The sequence below is a fragment of the Neoarius graeffei genome, chromosome 12 (genome assembly GCF_027579695.1).
Source record: "Neoarius graeffei isolate fNeoGra1 chromosome 12, fNeoGra1.pri, whole genome shotgun sequence".
Taxonomy (NCBI): Eukaryota; Metazoa; Chordata; class Actinopteri; order Siluriformes; family Ariidae; genus Neoarius; species Neoarius graeffei.
The window spans coordinates 63,743,754-63,764,386 of record NC_083580.1 but is presented as its reverse complement, the minus strand read 5'-3'; the positions used below and the strand labels follow the sequence as shown (position 1 = coordinate 63,764,386).

Below are 20,633 nucleotides of genomic sequence, written 5' to 3'. Positions count from 1 at the left end.
AGGCCAACCTTGCTTAAATAACGATGCCAGTTTATTTATAGCAATCCATCTCTTTCCCACTGGTTGTGTAAGTGTGAAGCACAGAGACGATGGAAAGGAACAAGGAAAAGGAATGATTTAAAAACATGGACTTTTAACATTTCTTTTCAGAGAGTCATTCAGTTCCTTGGACGAGAGAGAATGGAAAGATATTGAATGCTTTGGAGATAGACATAGGCAGCTTCTTATGACGACAGTGGACTAAAAGAGGAACTGTGATATCTAGGTAAATAATGTGTTAAATCAGATAGCACTACAAACAATTTTAAGTTAACAGAATGTTTTTTGAATGGTATAATTTGAGGAGTGTATGCTTCTTAGAATGTTCAATCTGACAAGGTTTTTTTTTTTTTTGGTTATCTTTTCCCAAGAACATATTTTCAACATTTACATTATGGCTATATTATATAGATGGGATATTATGTAAAGAATAAAACATTTACCTTTATAGGACCTTTATAATCAAAGATGTGTATGATGTGGTCCAACAAAAGGTGGAGTTGCTGTGATTACCAAAAAGCTGATTATTTTCCTATAACTGTACAACCTGGAATGTTTTGTTCATTTTATACCACAGAATTCCCAAACAATTACAATTTTTATTTTATTATTGAACGACGTATCATGGTTTTTATCCTTTTAGTTACGTTTAATATTTTGGAATATCCGTGAAACAAGTTAGTTAACATTTACATTAGAGCAAATATAAATGTCATTCCTTCACCAGCCTCATTTTTTTTATTCCCTTGATTTTCCTGAGAAACCATAAAGTGCAGAGATCTCTGTCATTGGAGACTTCTTCCAAAAATGTTCAATAGACTTCTCCGTCGAGAAAAGAATTCAGTGCCGCTGTGGTATAATTTACATTATTCTATCCACATTCACTGGATATCAGCAATCGCGTGCTTTGATTGGCTACTCTACTACTAGGCTATCAGTTCATATACCATGAGTAGAGAAAAACAAAATGACGGCACGTGTTGCTGAACCAACCGAGGACGAAATTGCTCTACTCAAAAGCAAAACCCCCAAAATACAAAAAAAGCAATGCAATATGGAATAAAAGTATTTGATAGTAAGAACATCTCATCTCATCATCTCTAGCCGCTTTATCCTTCTACAGGGTCGCAGGCAAGCTGGAGCCTATCCCAGCTGACTACGGGCGAAAGGCGGGGTACACCCTGGACAAGTCGCCAGGTCATCACAGGGCTGACACATAGACACAGACAACCATTCACACTCACACCTACGGTCAATTTAGAGTCACCAGTTAACCTAACCTGCATGTCTTTGGACTGTGGGGGAAACCGGAGCACCCGGAGGAAACCTACGCGGACACGGGGAGAACATGCAAACTCCACACAGAAAGGCCCTCGCCGGCCCCGGGGCTCGAACCCAGGACCTTCTTGCTGTGAGGCGACAGCGCTAACCACTACACCACCGTGCCGCCCTAGTAAGAACATATATTTTTATTTTTCAAGAATTATTATTATAGCATTTTCACAAATTGCTAATGTAATTTCCCTGGTTTGTTTACATTCTAAGCAGAAATGATTTTGTCAGATGTTTTGTACAAAATGTTTATTTATCGAATTTGCAAAAAGTAAAAATGCTCTTTCTCAAAATCAAGTGAATGTGGACAGAATAAAAAACAGTTACTCCACTCAATCTCATCGTACGTGGCTTATAGCCAACTTGGTGCTACGTGCCTTGTTGGCTATCAGCTCATGTACAACTTGATTTCATGGAATAACTGTTATATGTTATCTGTTGAATTCTTTCAGAGGTTCTATGTCAGATAGGAATGCACTCTTCTTTTTGGTTGTTGCAGTAACTGTAGTAAGTTTTGATTACCATTCTTTTTGAAAGATCTGCCACTGAACCATAAATCTATTTTTTTTAAATGCAAAGATGATAAGCTACCAACAAAATGACAGGAACTAAATCAACAATAATAATACTACTACAATTTTTAATTCTACAGTTAAAACAGATCAGGCTCTCTGAATCTTCAGGATGACCAAAGATGACAAGAACACAGAGTGGGTGGGCAGACAAGAGTTCTCTGATAAATATGAACCCAAGGAGATCCTAGGAAGGTAAGTGTTTGTGGCACAGGAAATCTGTATGAAAACGTGCACCATTTTCACCACTAATATTTACTGTTTCTCTCAGAGGTGTAAGCAGTGTGGTTCGTCGCTGTGTGCACAAGCAAACCGGTCAGGAGTACGCTGTAAAGGTTATAGACATCATGCCATCAGACAAAATGACTGCCCAGGAGGCACAAGAGATTCAGGACGCTACAGTGAAAGAGATCGACATCCTTCAGAAAGTCTCCGGACAGAATAACATAAGTATGAACATCCAAGACTATCGTTACTGGAAAGAGTCAAAGAGAATAAACAGTACATTGCTACGGTATATGTAAAAGGGATGGAGTGCTGATGACGATTCTTGTAGTAATTAAGGTTTGGCAATTTGACAAATTGTGCCAATTATTTTCAGTATGAAGGAATGGTATTGGATGGTTCTATGTCGTAGGTGTTTAAAAAGGCTACATGGTTCTGTGTGTAATTACAGAGTAATTTGAATTGTACTGTTTTGTCATGATATTTTACCAACATTTCATTGGAACAGCTTTGTTCACTTTCCAACAGCTATGTGCCAGCTATTAAAATAGAGATATTTTATTGTCTAAGAGAACTAGCTAGCTCATTGCCTCAGAGAACTAGCTAGCTTACACTGTCAGTGTGTTCAAATGTATATTGTAAATTTGTGCTTGTGACATGTGAAAGTGAAGACACAGTTTCCTCACCTTTTAAGTGGTAAAAGCTGTGAGAACAACATTGATAGCTAACTGGTAAATATGATAAATATGCTGAGCGTAAGTTAAATATGATAAATATGCCGTCACACCAACATTTCACTGGGACAGCTTTGGTTACTTTCCAACAGCTATGGGCTAGCTATTAAAATAGAGATGATATATTGCCTCAGAGAACTCGCTAGCTCATTGCCTCAGAGAACTAGCTAGCTTACACTGTCAGTGTGTTCAAAAGGATATTGTGAATTTGTGCTTGTGACATGTAATGGTAAAGACACAGGTGCTAAAAGCTGTGAGAACAACATTTGTCTCATCTCATTATCTCTAGCCGCTTTATCCTGTTCTACAGGGTTGCAGGCAAGCTGGAGCCTATCCCAGCTGACTACGGGCGAAAGGCGGGGTACACCCTGGACAAGTCACCAGGTCATCACAGGGCTGACACATAGACACAGACAACCATTCACACTCACATCTACGGTCAATTTAGAGTCACCAGTTAACCTAACCTGCATGTCTTTGGACTGTGGGGGAAACCGGAGCACCCGGAGGAAACCCACGCGGACATGGGGAGAACATGCAAACTCCACACAGAAAGGCCCTCGCCGGCCACAGGGCTCGAACCCGGACCTTCTTGCTGTGAGGCGACAGCGCTAACCGCTACACCACCGTGCCGCCCAACAACATTTGTAAATATGATAAATATGCTGCGCATAAGCTAGTTAAAACTAAGGCTAATTAATCAACTAGCATATAGCTGTTAAGTCTTTTATATGATCAATTTAAAGGCAGAGCCAGTGAAAACAAGACAATCATGGATACTGTCAAGGATATTTGCATTTTCCTCATAAATGTTAATAGATTACTGAGAAAACGCTGTATGGATTTGATGACACGGTTACATTTAGCAACAACCACTACACAAACTTCGGTGGGTTCTAACACGTAGATTTGCTAGTGTTGCATCACAACTGGTGAACTCTAAGATAATATTTTGACTTCTGAATCTTAAAAGTTAAAATGCATAAAGGTGTGAATACTATAAGGAAGTTTATATGATTTACATTGGATTTTCTCATAAATGCAATGAACACCCAATTTAAATCTATCACAAGCAAGCCATGAGCTATAATAATCCCAGCTGCCTTGCAAAAGTGTTCTCACATCCTTGACTAGTTGCCTAATAAGTGTTTTTGCCTTCATTTTTAAATTTGTGCATACCATCAAATACAAAGCTTTGTTTAAACTTAATATCTCAGAAGGAGGGGCGGCACGGTGGTATAGTGGTTAGCGCTGTCGCCTCACAGCAAGAAGGTCCTGGGTTCAAGCCCCGGGGCCGGCGAGGGCCTTTCTGTGTGGAGTTTGCATGTTCTCCGCGTGGGTTTCCTCCGGGTGCTCCGGTTTCCCCCACAGTCCAAAGACATGCAGGTTAGGTTAACTGGTGACTCTAAATTGACCGTAGGTGTGAATGTGAGTGTGAATGGTTGTCTATGTGTCAGCCCTGTGATGACCTGGTGACTTGTCCAGGGTGTACCCTGCCTTTCGCCTGTAGTCAGCTGGGATAGGCTCCAGCTTGCCTGCGACCCTGTAGAAGGATAAAGCGGCTAGAGATAATGAGATGAGATGAGATCTCAGAAGGAAAATTTGCAATATTTAACCAGCAGATCATCAGGCATGTCTGTCTAGTTGACTTGCAGTCTGTCAGAGTTTCACAGCTGTACAAACTGCAACACTGATTATGCTTTTAGTCATACACACCATTACTCTACATTTATTAGCAGTTGAAGCTGAATCAGGGCAATACGGTGGTGCAGTGCACCTCACAGCAAACAAATTCTAGGTTCGACCCTGCCGGTTGACCGGGGCATTTCTGTGCAGAGTTTGCATGCTCTCTTCATGCCTGTGTGGGTTCCCTCTGGGTGCGCTAGTTTCCTCCCTCAGTCTAAAGACATCAGGATTAGGCCAGCTGGCTACTCTAATTTGCCCATAGCTGTGAATGTCTATCTGTCTGTCTGTCTCTCTGCACTAGCCCTGTGACAGACTAGCGACCTGTCCAAGGTGTACCCCGCCAATGTCAGCTGGGACTGGCTCCAACTCACCCGCGACCCACAATGGATAAGCAGTTTAGAAAATTAATGAATGCACAAATGAAGCTGAATTGCATTCACTTTCAAATCAGATAACTGGACTGTATGAAAGATCCTTTCTGTTTCTTTCTTAACAGTACAACTAAAAGACTCCTTTGAATCCAAGGCCTTCTTCTTTTTAGTTTTTGACCTGTGAGTATTACTATCTTCCATCTGCCTGTACATTTAGTTCAAGAATCTCCAATAACCTTTAAAACACTTCGGTATTCCTGTGGTAACCAGTGAGCATGCTATTCTAACAGTCTGATGCTCTACTTCTGCTTGGATCTTTCTGCATGGATACCCTAAATATTTGTACTCTCCAAAAACAGTTTATGCCCAAGACTCACCCTTGGATAATCTCACTTGGATACTGTAGAACTGCTGCTGTAATCATAAATACCGTCCTGTGCTCATCCCAAGACTCTTATTGAACATAAGGTCATACTGAACATCTTTTCAATCTTTTCATTTGCCTTTACTCTCCCACCTTCTACCTGTTTACTGCAGTGATTTACAATCCTACTATCTGAGATCACTCAGATGATGATGGGTTCCCTTTTTAAGCTGGTTCCTCTAAATTTTTAGGGCCCGAGCACCGTTCGGTGCGAAGACCCTATTGTTTTCGAAGGATTATTAGGGCCCAAGCACCGTTCGGTGCGAGACCCTATTGTTTTTCGAAGGATTATTATTATTATTATTATTCTGCCACGTTTGGCCTTATTTGAGGCATTTCCCATGCACGAAAACTCATGAAATTTGATACACACATCAGTCATTGTCCTCGCTACTCAGCCACAGACTTTTGGCCCCGGGCATGGCCCAGGGACTTCATAGCGCCCCTTTTTTCCATTTCCCATTGAAATGAATGGGTAGAACTTTGGAATGATGATGTCATAAGGCCATTTGGAGTGAAATTACACATGGTCATTTCTAACGTACTCCTCCTAGACGGTTCATCAGATTCATGTCAAACTTGTCAAACGTGATGCCAAGATATTGCTGAAGTTGACTTGCTAAGGGATTTTTGATATGTTGTAATATACTGAAATATTATAACATATAATATGCCAAGATATTGCTGAATGTTGAACTTGATATCTTGTAATATGATTTTGATTCTGATACTCTTTAGCCGTTATGGGCCTGTCTGGTATAGCGCCACCAACTGGCCAAGGAAAGAATAGGGTTTTGAATATGTGTGTTTTGACACATGATGAATTTTAACATGCTCCTCCTAGAGGGTTCATGAGATTCATGTGAAATGTGTTATACGTGATGCCAAGATGTCGCTGATATTAAATTGTGAAGGGATTTTTGATATCTTGTAATATGTTGAAATGGCCTTATGATTTTAATATCTTGCCACATAAACAGGAAACGTGTCAGAAAGCCACAGTGCATTGACTGTATGATCGGACACTTCTTACTTCAATAGATATTATGATTATTATGATAACCTGGCACCCAATGGGCCTGCCTGTTATAGCGCCACCACCTGGCCAAGCAGGAAATGTGCCAGAAATTGTCAATGCCTTAACTGATTGATCTGACACTTTACAAAATATTGTGTATTATGATTGTGATGATATTCACACGTGTAATTCAGATGCCTAGCACAGCGCCACCATCTGGCCAAGCAGGAAATGGGGAAAAATATTCAATTCATTGATGGATTGATCTGAAGCTTTACAAAATATTGGATATCATGAGTCTGATGATATAACATATACAATTCTGTGCACACTCATACACACACTCACAGTAATATGCATTTATGCATACACACACTCTCTCACAAGTATGCACTCACATGCACATGCAACATCGATGAGCACAGTCCCTCTCTTTTTCACACACACACACACACACACACACACACACACACACACACACACACACACACACACACACTTTCTCTTTCTCTCTCCCTCTGACAAACAGACACACACGCGCACACACAATAATAGCGGAGCTCCAGTGGAGCACCATACCTAAGAAAAAATGGTAAACCCATCAAGTCGATTTTTTGTGGTTTGTCCGTGTACGTGTACCACCAGTCATACACACCGCCTAGTGGCCAGTGTTAGTAATTACCAGTCATACACACGGCCTAGTGGCCAGTGTTGGTAATTACCAGTCATACACACCGCCTAGTGGCCAATGCTAGCCAGTGAAGAAATAAAACAAAAGAGACTGGCTAGGATATAAGAAAATTCTACAACCCAGAAACAGATGGGAGGTCCGCTTTTAGGCAGTGCCTAAAGCTATATATTAGTGACCTGCCATCATTGTGCATTTTGTTGCAGAAATATGAAAACTCTGCATGTACACACACACACTGCAGACACAGGAAAGCTAAGATGACTTAAGATTACAGTGTGAGATAGAGATAAGGAGGAGACACATGTATAGTTTTGTACATATATAAATGTACATTTTCACACCACAGAAACACACACACACTTACAGTCTTTGTCTGTCTATCTCTCATCCGTCAAGCAGTCATGGCATTTGCAACATGCACATCACCTTTGAACATTTGATGAATACAGTGGTGCTTGAAAGTTTGTGAACCCTTTAGAATTTTCTAGATTTCTGCATAAATATGACCTAAAACATCATCAGATTTTCACACAAGTCCTAAAAGTAGATGAAGAAAACCCAATGAGACAAAAATATTATACTTGGTCATTTATTTATTGAGGAAAATGATCCAATATTACATATCTGTGAGTGGCAAAAGTATGTGAACCTTTAGGATTAGCAGTTAATTTGAAGGTGAAATTAGAGTCAGGTGTTTTCAATCAATGGGATGACAATCAGGTGTGAGTGGGCACCCTGTTTTATTTAAAGAACAGGGATCTATCAAAGTCTGATCTTCACAACACATGTTTGTGGAAGTGTATCATGGCACGAACAAAGGAGATTTCTGAGGACCTCAGAAAAAGCGTTGGTGATGCTCATCAGGCTGGAAAAGGTTATAAAACCATCTCTAAAGAGTTTGGACTCCACCAATCCACAGTCAGACAGATTGTGTACAAATGGAGGAAATTCAAGACCATTGTTACCCTCCGCAGGAGTGGTCGACCAACAAAGCTCACTCCAAGGGCAAGGCGTGTAATAGTCTGTGAGATCACAAAGGACTCCAGGGTAACTTCTAAGCAACTGAAGGCCTCTCTCACATTGGCTAATGTTAATGTTCATGAGTCCACCATCAGGAGAACACTGAACAACAATGGTTTGCATGGCAGGGTTGCAAGGAGAAAGCCACTGCTCTCCAAAAAGAACATTGCTGCTCATCTGCAGTTTGTTAAAGATCACGTGGACAAGCCAGAAGGATATTGGAAAAATGTTTTGTAGACGGATGAGACCAAAGAAGAACTTTTTGGTTTAAATGAGAAGGGTTATGCTTGGAGAAAGGAAAACATTGCATTCCAGCATAAGAACCTTATCCCATCTGTGAAACATGGTGGTGGTAGTATCATGGTTTGGGCCTGTTTTGCTGCATCTGGGCCAGGACGGCTTGCCATCATTGATGGAACAATGAATTGTGAATTATACCAGCAAATTCTAAAGGAAAATGTCAGGACATCTGTCCATGAACTGAATCTCAAGAGAAGGTGGGTCATGCAGCAATACAACGACCCTAAGCACACAAGTCGTTTTACCAAAGAATGGTTAAAGAAGAGTAAAGTTAATGTTTTGGAATGGCCAAGTCAAAGTCCTGACCTTAATCCAATCGAAATGTTGTGAAAGGACCTGAAGTGAGCAGTTCATGTGAGGAAACCCACCAACATCCCAGAGTTGAAGCTGTTCTGTACGGAGGAATGGGCTAAAATTCCTCCAAGCCGGTGTGCAGGACTGATCAACAGTTACCGGAAATGTTTAGTTGCAGTTATTGCTGCACAAGGGGGTCACACCAGATACTGAAAGCAAAAGGTTCACATACTTTTGCCACTCACAGATATGTAATATTGGATCATTTTCCTCAATAAATAAATGACCAAGTATAATATTTTTGTCTCATTTGTTTAACTGGGTTCTCTTTATCTACTTTTAGTACTTGTGTGAAAATCTGATGATGTTTTAGGTCATATTTATGCAGAAATATAGAAAATTCTAAAGGGTTCACAAACTTTCAAGCACCACTGTATATGACATGTGACTGTTTTGTTGGGTGGCGGGATGTCCTGGGTTGCGGAACCACATGTGCGAGGGCTCGTCAAGGCCGCTAGCGGCTTTAATTCTTCCTTATGTTCTTTCAAGGAGTTTTTCCTTGCCCATGTCACCTCTGGTCTGAATTGATTTAGATTGATGCCAGCTAGAGGACAAATCCTTAATTTTCTAGCCAAACATGTATAGAAAATCAATCTTGTTCCCTCCTTCTCTGTGTTAAACACCCAGAGCCATTCTCATTTGTCCTTAGCTCCAAATAGCACAAACGGATCTAGTTACCATTTCTTAGAACAGCTTCCCCTTATTTTCTCCCTTCCAGACACATCACAAGCACTGGGCATCCCTTATTATATCTCATTTATTGAATGTACTGAATTAATTATGTCATTTTTGTCACAACAATAACAAGTAGATTTAAAACACTTGTCTTTTACTTAACATTCTTTGACAGGATGAAGAAGGGAGAACTGTTTGATTACCTCACAGAGAAAGTGACTCTGAGTGAGAAAGAGACAAGGTCAGAACATGTTTTACTCTCTAAACGTACATGTTAATTAGCTACTAATATCCACTATGACGCCTATGCCCAAACTCTTACGCCAACTAAAGATGAGAATCAGGATCGCTTGTGTCTGTCAATGAAATACTGTACACCAGGCTGTTCACTTGGTGGTTTTATTGATTTGACGTTACCATGTTTGATGTTGTCATGAGACAGTAGTTTAAAGTACTGTGATAATCTAAGAATAGCATTGTAGTCAAGACCACCGAAACCAAGTCATGACCAAGACTTTGAGGGGTTGCGATCAAGTGAAGACCAAGACCAAGGCAGGATGAGACTGAGTCAAGACCAGGACCAGACCAGTGTGTGGGAAGGGGAACGGGGAGGGGTGACAGTTGCCAACAAGAAGAAAATTTTCAAATTAGTAGCGAGTCATGTTATTGGTTGTATTTGAAGCAGGAAATGTTACATCCAAACACAGTAATGATGTTAGCAAATAAATCAAACACAACACAGGAAATTTAGTGAAATCCCCACAGTTGTGGTCTTGACCGGTCTTGAAATAAAATCCCAAGTCCTCCATGTCTGAAACCAAGATAAGACCGAGTAAAAATGTAGTCCATTCCATAATGAGACCTTCAAAAGGTGGTCTCGAGACCAAGACCGGTCTCAAGTACTCCAACACTATCTAAGAAACTGAAGTAATCATGTACTTTGTATAATTACACCGAAAATCATTTAAATATAATCAAATAATACCCAAATCTAACCAAGGACATAAGATATTGATGAAGATGAGTTCTCACTGGATGCCTTGTTCTTAAACAGAAAGATCATGCGTGCTCTCCTAGAGGTGGTGGAGTTCCTTCATAGCCATAACATAATCCACAGAGACCTAAAGCCAGAAAACATCCTGCTAGATGATGGCATGACCATTAAGCTGACTGACTTTGGCTTCTCCCTCCAGATAGAACCAGGACAGAGGCTGAACGGTTGGTCATTCAATAACTAATACTAGCTTTGGTAGAAAGCTAGTATTTATATTCTACAATAATTTGGGATAAAAAACTGGGATACTAAAAAACAAAAGATTAGTTGTGTATGTGTAGTGGATGTAAGAAGCAGCTTAGGATATACACTTGTCTGTCCTCAGAGGTTTGTGGAACTCCAGGTTATTTAGCTCCTGAAATTATCGAGTGCTCCATGGACCCCAATCATCCAGGATATGGTCCTGCTGTTGACCTGTAAGTAGAGCAGGTTATCGTTTATTCCATCTGATTCTCTTCTGTAACTGTATAAAGAATCCCTACTGTCTATCTATCCATCTATCTACAACCCCGATTCCAACATAGTTGGGACAAAGTACAAATTGTAAATAAAAACGGAATGCAATGATGTGGAAGTTTCAAAATTCCATATTTTATTCAGAATAGAATATAGATGACATATCAAATGTTTAAACTGAGAAAATGTATCATTTAAAGAGAAAAATTAGGTGATTTTAAATTTCATGACAACACATCTCAAAAAAGTTGGGACCAGGCCATGTTTACCACTGTGAGACATCCCCTTTTCTCTTTACAACAGTCTGTAAACATCTGGGGACTGAGGAGACAAGTTGCTCAAGTTTAGGGATAGGAATGTTAACCCATTCTTGTCTAATGTAGGATTCTAGTTGCTCAACTGTCTTAGGTCTTTTCTGTCATATCTTCCGTTTTATGATGCGCCAAATGTTTTCTACGGGTGAAAGATCTGGACTGCAGGCTGGCCAGTTCAGTACCCGGACCCTTCTTCTATGCAGCCATGATGCTGTAATTGATGCAGTATGTGGTTTGGCATTGTCATGTTGGAAAATGCAAGGTCTTCCCTGAAAGAGATGTCGTCTGGATGGGAGCATATGTTGCTCTAGAATCTGGATATACCTTTCAGCATTGATGGTGTCTTTCCAGATGTGTAAGCTGCCCATGCCACACGCACTAATGCAACCCCATACCATCAGAGATGCAGGCTTCTGAACTGAGCGCTGATAACAACTTGGGTCGTCCTTCTTCTCTTTAGTCCAAATGACACGGCATCCCTGATTTCTATAAAGAACTTCAAATTTTGATTCGTCTGACCACAGAACAGTTTTCCACTTTGCCACAGTCCATTTTAAATGAGCCTTGGCCCAGAGAAAATGTCTGCACTTCTGGATCATGTTTAGATATGGCTTCTTCTTTGAACTATAGAGTTTTAGCTGGCAACGGCGGATGGCACGGTGAATTGTGTTCACAGATAATGTTCTCTGGAAATATTCCTGAGCCCATTTTGTGATTTCCAATACAGAAGCATGCCTGTATGTGATGCAGTGCTGTCTAAGGGCCCGAAGATCACAGGCACCCAGTATGGTTTTCCAGCCTTGACCCTTACGCACAGAGTCTCTTCCAGGTTCTCTGAACCTTTTGATGATATTATGCACTGTAGATGATGATATGTTCAAACTCTTTGCAATTTTACACTGTCGAACTCCTTTCTGATATTGCTCCACTATTTGTCGGCGCAGAATTAGGGGGATTGGTGATCCTCCTCCCATCTTTACTTCTGAGAGCCTCTGCCACTCCAAGATGCACTTTTTATGCCCAGTCATGTTAATGACCTATTGCCAATTGACCTAATGAGTTGCAATTTGGTCCTCCAGCTGTTCCTTTTTTGTACCTTTAACTTTTCCAGCCTCTTATTGCCCCTGTCCCAACTTTTTTGAGATGTGTTGCTGTCATGAAATTTCAAATGAGCCAATATTTGGCATGAAATTTCAAAATGTCTCACTTTCGACATTTGATATGTTGTCTATGTTCTATTGTGAATACAATATCAGTTTTTGAGATTTGTAAATTATTGCATTCCGTTTTTATTCACAATTTGTACTTTGTCCCAACTTTTTTGGAATCGGGGTTGTAGTACCACATGATAACATTACGTATTTGTTATAGATATTGGACAGTTTATGTCCTTGTCTTCTCATTTAGTTGGAGTGCCGGTGTGATCATGTACACTCTGTTGGCTGGATCACCCCCATTCTGGCACAGGAAGCAGATGCTGATGCTGCGTATGATTCTGTCTGGGCAATACAACTTCAACTCTCCAGAGTGGGATGACCGCTCAGACACTGTGAAAGACCTGGTATGCCTCAGTAGCTCAGTGACCTGTCTGAGTAACCCTATGCCCGAAATCACTCACTCGTTCACTACTCCCTACTCACTATATAGGGAATTACTATATAGAGGACTATATAGTGAGCTCATTGATAAAATGAGGGAAAAAAACAAAAACGCTTTCAGTCACTTGTCCGTCGTGCTGTTATTTATGTCATTACTGTAGCACTATTAAAATTTGCCAGATCAGTCAGCTGGTGGGTTTTCAAAATAATAAATACATATTATACTGAGTGTATTTCCCACATTAATAAATACAAAGTACCTGCATCTTTCAGTTCTTTTAAATCAAGGCTGAATGCTTTCTTCTTTGCCGCTGCCTTTTATTAAATCAAATTTGAGGCTTTTGATTTGATTTCTTTCATCGTGACCGCAATGCATGATGGGATATATTGCTTGGTTAGTGACCATCGGTTGTACACTACTTTTCATGATGCATTGTGGGATACTTTGAGTGCACTATATAGGGTGTAATAATGCTCACTATACATTTGGACAGCACTACAAAATGGCGACCTCGCTATATAGTCCACTATATAGTGAGTAGGGAGTGATTTCAGACACAGGGGTTACTATATCAACAGTGAAGTACAGGATATGGCAGGCTCTTGGTCTACTAAGCATGTTTTCACTGCAGAAACCTTTTTAGGAAGTTTTTCAGGAACTCAGAAACTTTAGCCACTATTCCACTTGAGTAACCCTTCTAAAATACAATGCACCATATTCACTGGACTGGACCTTTGCAATGGGAAATGGCTTTGGGAACAAAGAATCTTACTTTGTTGGTCAAGGAAAGACCCTCAGTTAGTATGCGAGATGGAAAGGTCCAGATGATCTGTGCATTTGAAACTGTCTCCAGGAATGAGGACGGTCACTTTGCTGGCAGGGAAAATCCTCAGTTAGTACAGTATGGGAGATGGGACAGTCTAAACCTTTCTCTCTCACATATCAACTGAGGCTCTTTCCCTGCCAGTGAAGTGACATTACTTGTTCCAGAAGGCAGGTTCCGTTACAAAGGTCCAGTCCATTATAGATGGTTCATCTTATTTCAGTTGCCCAACTGGCATTGCACCTGACACCCAGCCATCCTCTTGTAGGTGGTGATCCCACAAGATGGCTCTAGGTGACCATTTTGAACTGAGACTGACTGGACTGAACTGAACCATCCACCATGTTCCACATACAGTGCCCTCCATAATTACTGGCACCCCTTGTAAAGATTAGTAAAAAGGGTTATGAAAAAAAATCCACCTTCCACAGGCCAGTAACAGTGGCACATGAGTTTTTCTTGAAAATAATTTTCTTGATGATGGATTTGTTTTTCTCTGCATAAATTTATTTCAATTAAAGTTTGGATTTTTCTCATTTTTTCCATGTGAGATGAAGCGACTTCGCGAAAAGGTGGATTTTTTTTCCTAACCCTTTTTACTAATCTTTACAAGGAGTGCCAGTAATCGTGGAGGGCACTGTACATGAGCTCACAGACACCCGAGCTTGGCTAGTGTTGCTGTGATTGACAGGGAGAGAGAGAGTACGCCAACCCTCCAACTCAAACAGCACAGGCAATTGTGCTCTCTAGACTCCTGGCCATGCATGGCTGTGGCATCAACAGGATTCAAACTGGCAATCTTAAACAATTTTGTTGTGCCACTCAGGAACCCTAAAGGAGGTATTTTTTAATCCAGAACTGTTAAACTTTAATGTGCTGTCATAAATTTTGATCATAAATTCAATCATTTACCTTCAGAAACCGCTTTATACTGGTAAGGATCATCCAGACAAGACCCTGTGCTGAGAACTCTGTTTCCGAAGCAGTAATACACCCTAGATGGGACGCTAGTCCATATCACACACACACACAAACTCATTCACACCCAGGGTAATCTGGAGTAGCCCAATGATATGCTTTTAGGAGGAGTGAGGTAACTGGAGTACATGGAGAAGATCACATGGACACAGACACTCTAGCTACTCTATCATGGAGAGTAAGCCCATAAACTCTGAGAGGAATCTCATTTCTGCCACCTAACCTTGCAACCTTACATGAGGATAAGGTCATGATTGAAATAGAAAGCTCAGTCTGAAAACTAACTGTTCTCTTTTCCCATAACTCATAAAATCCCAAGGCACTTAAACTCCTCCACAAGGGGCAAGTTTTGGGTGTTTTTTTTTTTCACTTGAAGGGAGCATCCCAATCTTTTTATGGCACAGAACCATGGCTTTGGATTTGGAGGTGCAGCTTTTCATCCCAGCCACTTCACACCCAGCAGCAAAATGCTCTAGTGCATGTTAGAGGTTCATTGCATAACTGTCATAATAGAAACTTGTTAAGCAACTGTGTAATTCTCAAACTTTAGCTTGAACTTCTGCTTTAGTTCCCCATAAGCAGGGGTATTCAACTAAAATGTGGGAAGGTTAAGTTGCATAATATTCCTTGCTTACAAAGGTCCAGATAAGCAATGAGCATGACTGAATGGCAAAAACAATAACCATTCATGAAGAGTTAATGGATATTTAACAGTTATTCCATGAAATCGAGTCGTACATGAGCTGATTGCCGACGAGGCGCGTAGCACTGAGTTGGCTATAAGCCATGTACGATGAGATTGAGTGGAATAACTTTTACTCTATCCACATTCACTGGATTTTGAGAAACGGAGCATTTTTATTTTTTGCAAATTCAATAAATAAAAGCTTTATACAAAACGTCCAACAAAATCATTTTTGCTTAGAATGTAAACAAACCAGTGAAATGACTAGCAATTTATGAAAAATGCTATAATAATAATTCTTGAAAAATAAAAAAGATACATTCTTACCATGAAATACTTTTTTTTTTTTGGGGGGGGGCTTTTTTCACCTTTATTGGATAGGACAGTGTAGAAACAGGAAATGAGCGGGAGAGAGATGGGGAGAGATCGGGAAATGACCTCGGGTCAGAATCGAACCCGGGTCCCCAGATTTATGGTATGGCGCCTGAGCCACGATGCCCCCACCATGAAGTACTTTTATTCCATATTTTGTTGAGCGTTTTTTTTTTTTTTTTTTTTTGGGGGGGGGTTCGAGTAGAGTTTTTATTTCATCCTCGGTTGGTTCAGCAACACGCTCCGCCATTTTGTTTTTCTCTACTCATGCCGTGTCTGAAATTGCTCCCTGCTCACTATATACGGCACTATATAGTGAGGCCATTTTGTAGTGCTGTCCGAAACCATAGTGAGGATTATTACACCCTATATAGTGCACTCAAAGTATCCCACAGTGCATCATGAAAAGTAGTGTACAACCGATGGTCACTAACCAAACATCATGCATTGCAGTTGCGCTGAAAGAAATCAAATTAAAAGTCTCAAATTTGATTTAATAAAAGGCAACGGAAAAAAGAAAGTATTCAGCCTTGATTTAAAAAAAAACTGAAAGATGCAGGTACTTTATATTGATTAATGTGGGAAATACGCTCAGTATAATATGTATTTATCACAAAAATACATGCATGGATTTATTATTTTGAAAACCAACCAGCCAACTGATCTGGCATGTTTTAATTGTGCGACAGTAATGACATAAATACCAGCGTGATGGACAGGTGTCCGAAAGCGTTTTTTCATTTTACCAATAAGCTCACTATATAGTCCTCTATATAATAATTCCCTATATAGTGAGTAGGAAGTAGTGAACGAGTGAGCGATTTTGGACACGGATGGTATATGAGCCGATAGCCTCGTAGTAGAGTAGCCAATCAGAGCACGCGATTGCTCATATCCAGTGAATGTGGATAGAATAATAACTGTTACCTCACAGCAAGAAGGTTCTGGGTTCAAGCCTCTTGGCTCATCGGGGTCTTTCCTCCCACAGACCAAAGACATGTGAATTCGGTCAACTGGCTACTCTAAATTGCTGATAGGTGTGAATGTGAGTGTAAATGGTTGTTCATCTCTGTCTTAGCCCTGTGATAGATTGGCTCTAGCTTACCCTGCAACCCTCATGGATAAGCTGTATAAATAACGAATAGATGGATGGAATAAAAGCACACTCCTCTGTTCATTCTTTTTTCGTTGTTGACTTTTAGACAAGAGGATAAATAAAATTGAAACTCTACGAAAGTCTGTGAAAACTTCCCTTTCTGAGCTAATCTCTGGTGTGATGAGCTGAATTTAGCTCCTTTAATTTACATACATACATGTGATTGGCTGCAACAGGGGATCTTCTACAAAAGCTGGACTCATGTTTAGAAACTAGAGTCACTGAACTACAGTCTTTTTTCATACATGTATCAGCTCTGCTACAGTACTTTTTCCCCCCAAGTTTGTTCCACTGCTGAGTCCACATCCAGACCAAGGTCCACCAGTTGACGACCCCTGCCCTAAAGGTTCCCTGAACCCTTGTAACAGGTCTGACTCAGAGAAACAGGCTTTATAACAGTGTTCTTCTAGATTTCCAGGTTACTGGTGGTGGATCCACAAAGCCGCTACACAGCCACAGAGGCGCTGAACCACGCTTTCTTCCAGCAGTATGAAGTCACAGAAGTCCGTCATTTCAGCCCTTACAGGAAGTTCAAGGTAAAAGCAGAGTTTTGACCATTTTTTTTTCTCCTATATTTTTCTCTGTGTTGTTTATAGGGTAGTCACACTAGAGGCGGAATGAGCCGGAATGCCGTCGGAATGAAAATTCTTCATATATTCCGGGATATTCGAAGTGCATTCTAAAAATTCTGACTGCATTCTGAGTGCATTCCAAACATTCGGGACCATTCTTGTGGCCGGCCCAAATGTTTTGCTCATGCTCAGAACGTTCGAGGTGCATTCGAAGAGGAGAAATATCGAATGGCATTCGAAGTGTATCTAACTGCATTCTGAATATTCTTACGCCATTCCAACAGCATTCGAAACATTCTGATCGCGTTCGAGGGAAAAATCGAAATGGCAAGCCACTTCAAATCCTGCCAGAATGTCCTGAATGTGCCTCGAATGAGCCGGAATGCCGTCGGAATGAAAATTCTTCGTATATTCTGGGATATTCGAAGTACATTCTAAGTATTCGAGCTGCATTCTCTTTGAATTCTTAGACGTTCTAAACATATTTGGCAGCTATTCCGAGACCGCTCTGACTGCATTTGAGGTGAATTTGTAGAGCATTCGAGGCACCTTCCGACCAGACTTCGGGTGGTATTCGGGCAGCAATCGAACCGCACTCGTACGGCATTCGAAGTGCATTCTTAATATTCTTACTGCATTCTAGGTATTCCTACTGTGTTCCAACTACATTTGAACTGCATTCGAAAGCTAATACACCCGGAATGTGCAAGAATCATTCGAGGCGGGTTCAAAGCGCATTCTAAGTATTCAAACGGCATTCTTACAAGGCTGTAAGAATGTTGGTCAGTTTGAAATTCCCACCCGAACGTGGCACGAATTTTGAAAATCTTAATTCCGGCTGGTTTTGCTTGATTCCTGCTAATTCCGAATAAGTGTGACGGGGGTCTTAGCAATCCTATTCAACTGCAGGGTTTCATAAAACTGAAAGAAATGTTTATAGTACCATCATAAAGAACCTTAGGAAAATCAGGCAAACGTAGAGCATCTTAAATAAGTGTGTCATTTCTCAGGTTATCTGCTTGACTGTCCTGGCTACCATGCGCATCTACTGCAACTATCGCCGGGCCAAACCTGTGACCAAGGAAGTGATTTGCAGTGACCCATATGCCATCAAATCACTGCGGAAGATGATCGATGCCTGTGCCTTTAAGATCTACGGTCATTGGGTGAAGAAAGGACAGACTCAAAATAGAGCAGCTCTATTTGAGAACACACCCAAATTCATCCTGCTGTCTATTGCTGCTGAGGAGAACGATACGTCCTTGAGGACTCTGTGAGACAAGCTCACATGACCGCAAAACGGAAACTACAGAATGGATAATCAAATGAAGCATCACTTACGCAAGATGAAAATTGTGTAATGCCTTGAAAGCAGTGGCTCTCTAAGTCGGTCCATGATATTTTAATTTGGTGTGTGAAATCACAATTTTTAGTTATTACATGTATTATTGAGTTCGTATGGTTATTCGCCTGTTTGACTGGCATTTGAATTGTTTTTTATCCAAACCTCAATAACTCAAAAACAAGTCGCAAGTAAATTATATTAACATGAACCTAATGTGTCCTGCCAATGGAAATTTAAGGACTAGAAAGCTCAAGAGAGCTAATATTTATATACTCTTCTGAAATAAGTCTATCCCTGGCCACAGAGAGTTTTAAAACCACTGCTGTAAGCTCATTTCATACAAATGTTGCATGATTATAATAAGGTTCTACAAATTCTAAGGTTTGGGTTATGAGAGCACATAAGCTGAAGTTTGTTTCTGAGACACTAGGGGGCACTGCCTCACAAATTGCCTACAGTTTATTCACTTAAAAATAATCATATATCAACAATAGGGTCATACAAACCCATATTTTAACCATGGTCATGCTGATAACTTTTGGCTTCCTCAATTAATTAGACATAACCCTGTAATTACTAGTGTTGAGCTTGGAAAACAAATAATTACCTGACATTTTGTTTAACGTTTAACATTAATAATCCTGCGATCTTCTTGGTTTGTTCTCTGCTTGCATTTATTTTGGAATTTAAAACGTTTTTTTGTTCAATTTATGTGATTACAGCCATTTTATTTTAATGTAAATAAAGTTATACATATGAAGAAATGTCCAGTAAAGGAAAACTGTTGATTTATGGGCGATTCCACGATTAGGGTGTCAGTTAGAGTGGTGCTTGAAAGTTTGTGAACCTTTTAGAATGTTCTATATTTCTGCATAAATATGACCTAAAACATCATCAGCTTTTCACACAAGTACTAAAAGTAGATAAAGAGAACCCAGTTAAACAAATGAGACAAAATTATTATACTTGGTCATTTATTTATTGAGGAAAATGATCCAATATTGCATATCTGTGAGTGGCAAAAGTATGTGAACCTTTGCTTTCAGTATCTGGTGTGAGCCCCTTGTGCAGCAATAACCGCAACTAAACGTTTCCAGTAACTGATCAGTCCTGCACACCGGCTTGGAGGAATTTTAGCCCATTCCTCCGTACAGAACAGCTTCAACTCTGGGATGTTGGTGGGTTTCCTCACATGAACTGCTCGCTTCAGGTCCTTCCACAACATTTTGATTAGATTAAGGTCAGGACTTTGACTTGGCCATTCCAAAACATTAACTTTATTCTTCTTTAACTATTCTTTGGTAGAACGACTTGTGTGCTTAGGGTCGTTGTCTTGCTGCATGACTCACCTTCTCTTGAGATTCAGTTCATGGACAGATGTCCTGACATTTTCCTTTAGAATTCGCTGCTATAATTCAGAATTCATTGTTCCATCAATGATGGCAAGCCGTCCTGGCCCAGATGCAGCAAAATAGGCCCAAACCATGATACTACCACCACCATGTTTCACAGATGGGATAAGGCTCTTCTGCTGGAATACAGTGTTTTCCTTTCTCCAAACATAATGCTTCTCATTTAAACCACAAAGTTCTATTTTGGTCTTATCTGTCCACAAAACATTTTTCCAATATCCTTCTGGCTTGTCCACATGATCTTTAGCAAACTGCAGACGAGCAGCAATGTTCTTTATCGAGAGCAGTGGCTTTCTCCTTGCAACTCTGCCAGGCACACCATTGTTGTTCAGTGTTCTCCTGATGGTGGACTCATGAACATTAACATTAGCCAATGTGAGAGAGGCCTTCAGTTGCTTAGAAGTTACCCTGGGGTCTTTTGTGACC

At 40.4% G+C, this 20,633-nt stretch overlaps 1 protein-coding gene across 2 annotated transcripts; it reads left to right on the top strand.

The window, feature by feature from the left end:
* The first annotated feature begins 4 nt into the window (after positions 1-4).
* phkg1b (phosphorylase kinase, gamma 1b (muscle)) lies at positions 5-19,650 on the top strand. 2 transcript variants are annotated; one of them, XM_060936193.1, is made up of 10 exons: positions 5-265; positions 2,024-2,138; positions 2,215-2,393; positions 5,085-5,139; positions 9,617-9,682; positions 10,496-10,659; positions 10,821-10,911; positions 12,673-12,826; positions 17,289-17,414; positions 18,461-19,650. In XM_060936193.1, the coding sequence occupies exons 2-10, from the start codon at positions 2,056-2,058 to the stop codon at positions 18,725-18,727; spliced, it is 1,185 nt and encodes a 394-aa protein (XP_060792176.1). In that variant the 5' UTR covers positions 5-265; positions 2,024-2,055; the 3' UTR covers positions 18,728-19,650. The 2 variants fall into 2 exon arrangements, with proteins under 2 accessions (XP_060792176.1, XP_060792177.1); XM_060936194.1 differs by lacking the exon at positions 5-265 and adding an exon at positions 1,452-1,492.
* The last annotated feature ends 983 nt before the right edge of the window (positions 19,651-20,633 follow it).

Excerpts from the sequence above, each read along its gene's own strand:
- phkg1b (XM_060936193.1), top strand. The coding sequence starts at position 2,056 with ATGACCAAAGATGACAAGAACACAGAGTGGGTGGGCAGACAAGAGTTC. Across the intron at positions 9,683-10,495 it reads CTGAGTGAGAAAGAGACAAG|AAAGATCATGCGTGCTCTCC; the intron begins GTCAGAACATGT and ends GTTCTTAAACAG. Across the intron at positions 12,827-17,288 it reads CAGACACTGTGAAAGACCTG|ATTTCCAGGTTACTGGTGGT; the intron begins GTATGCCTCAGT and ends GTGTTCTTCTAG.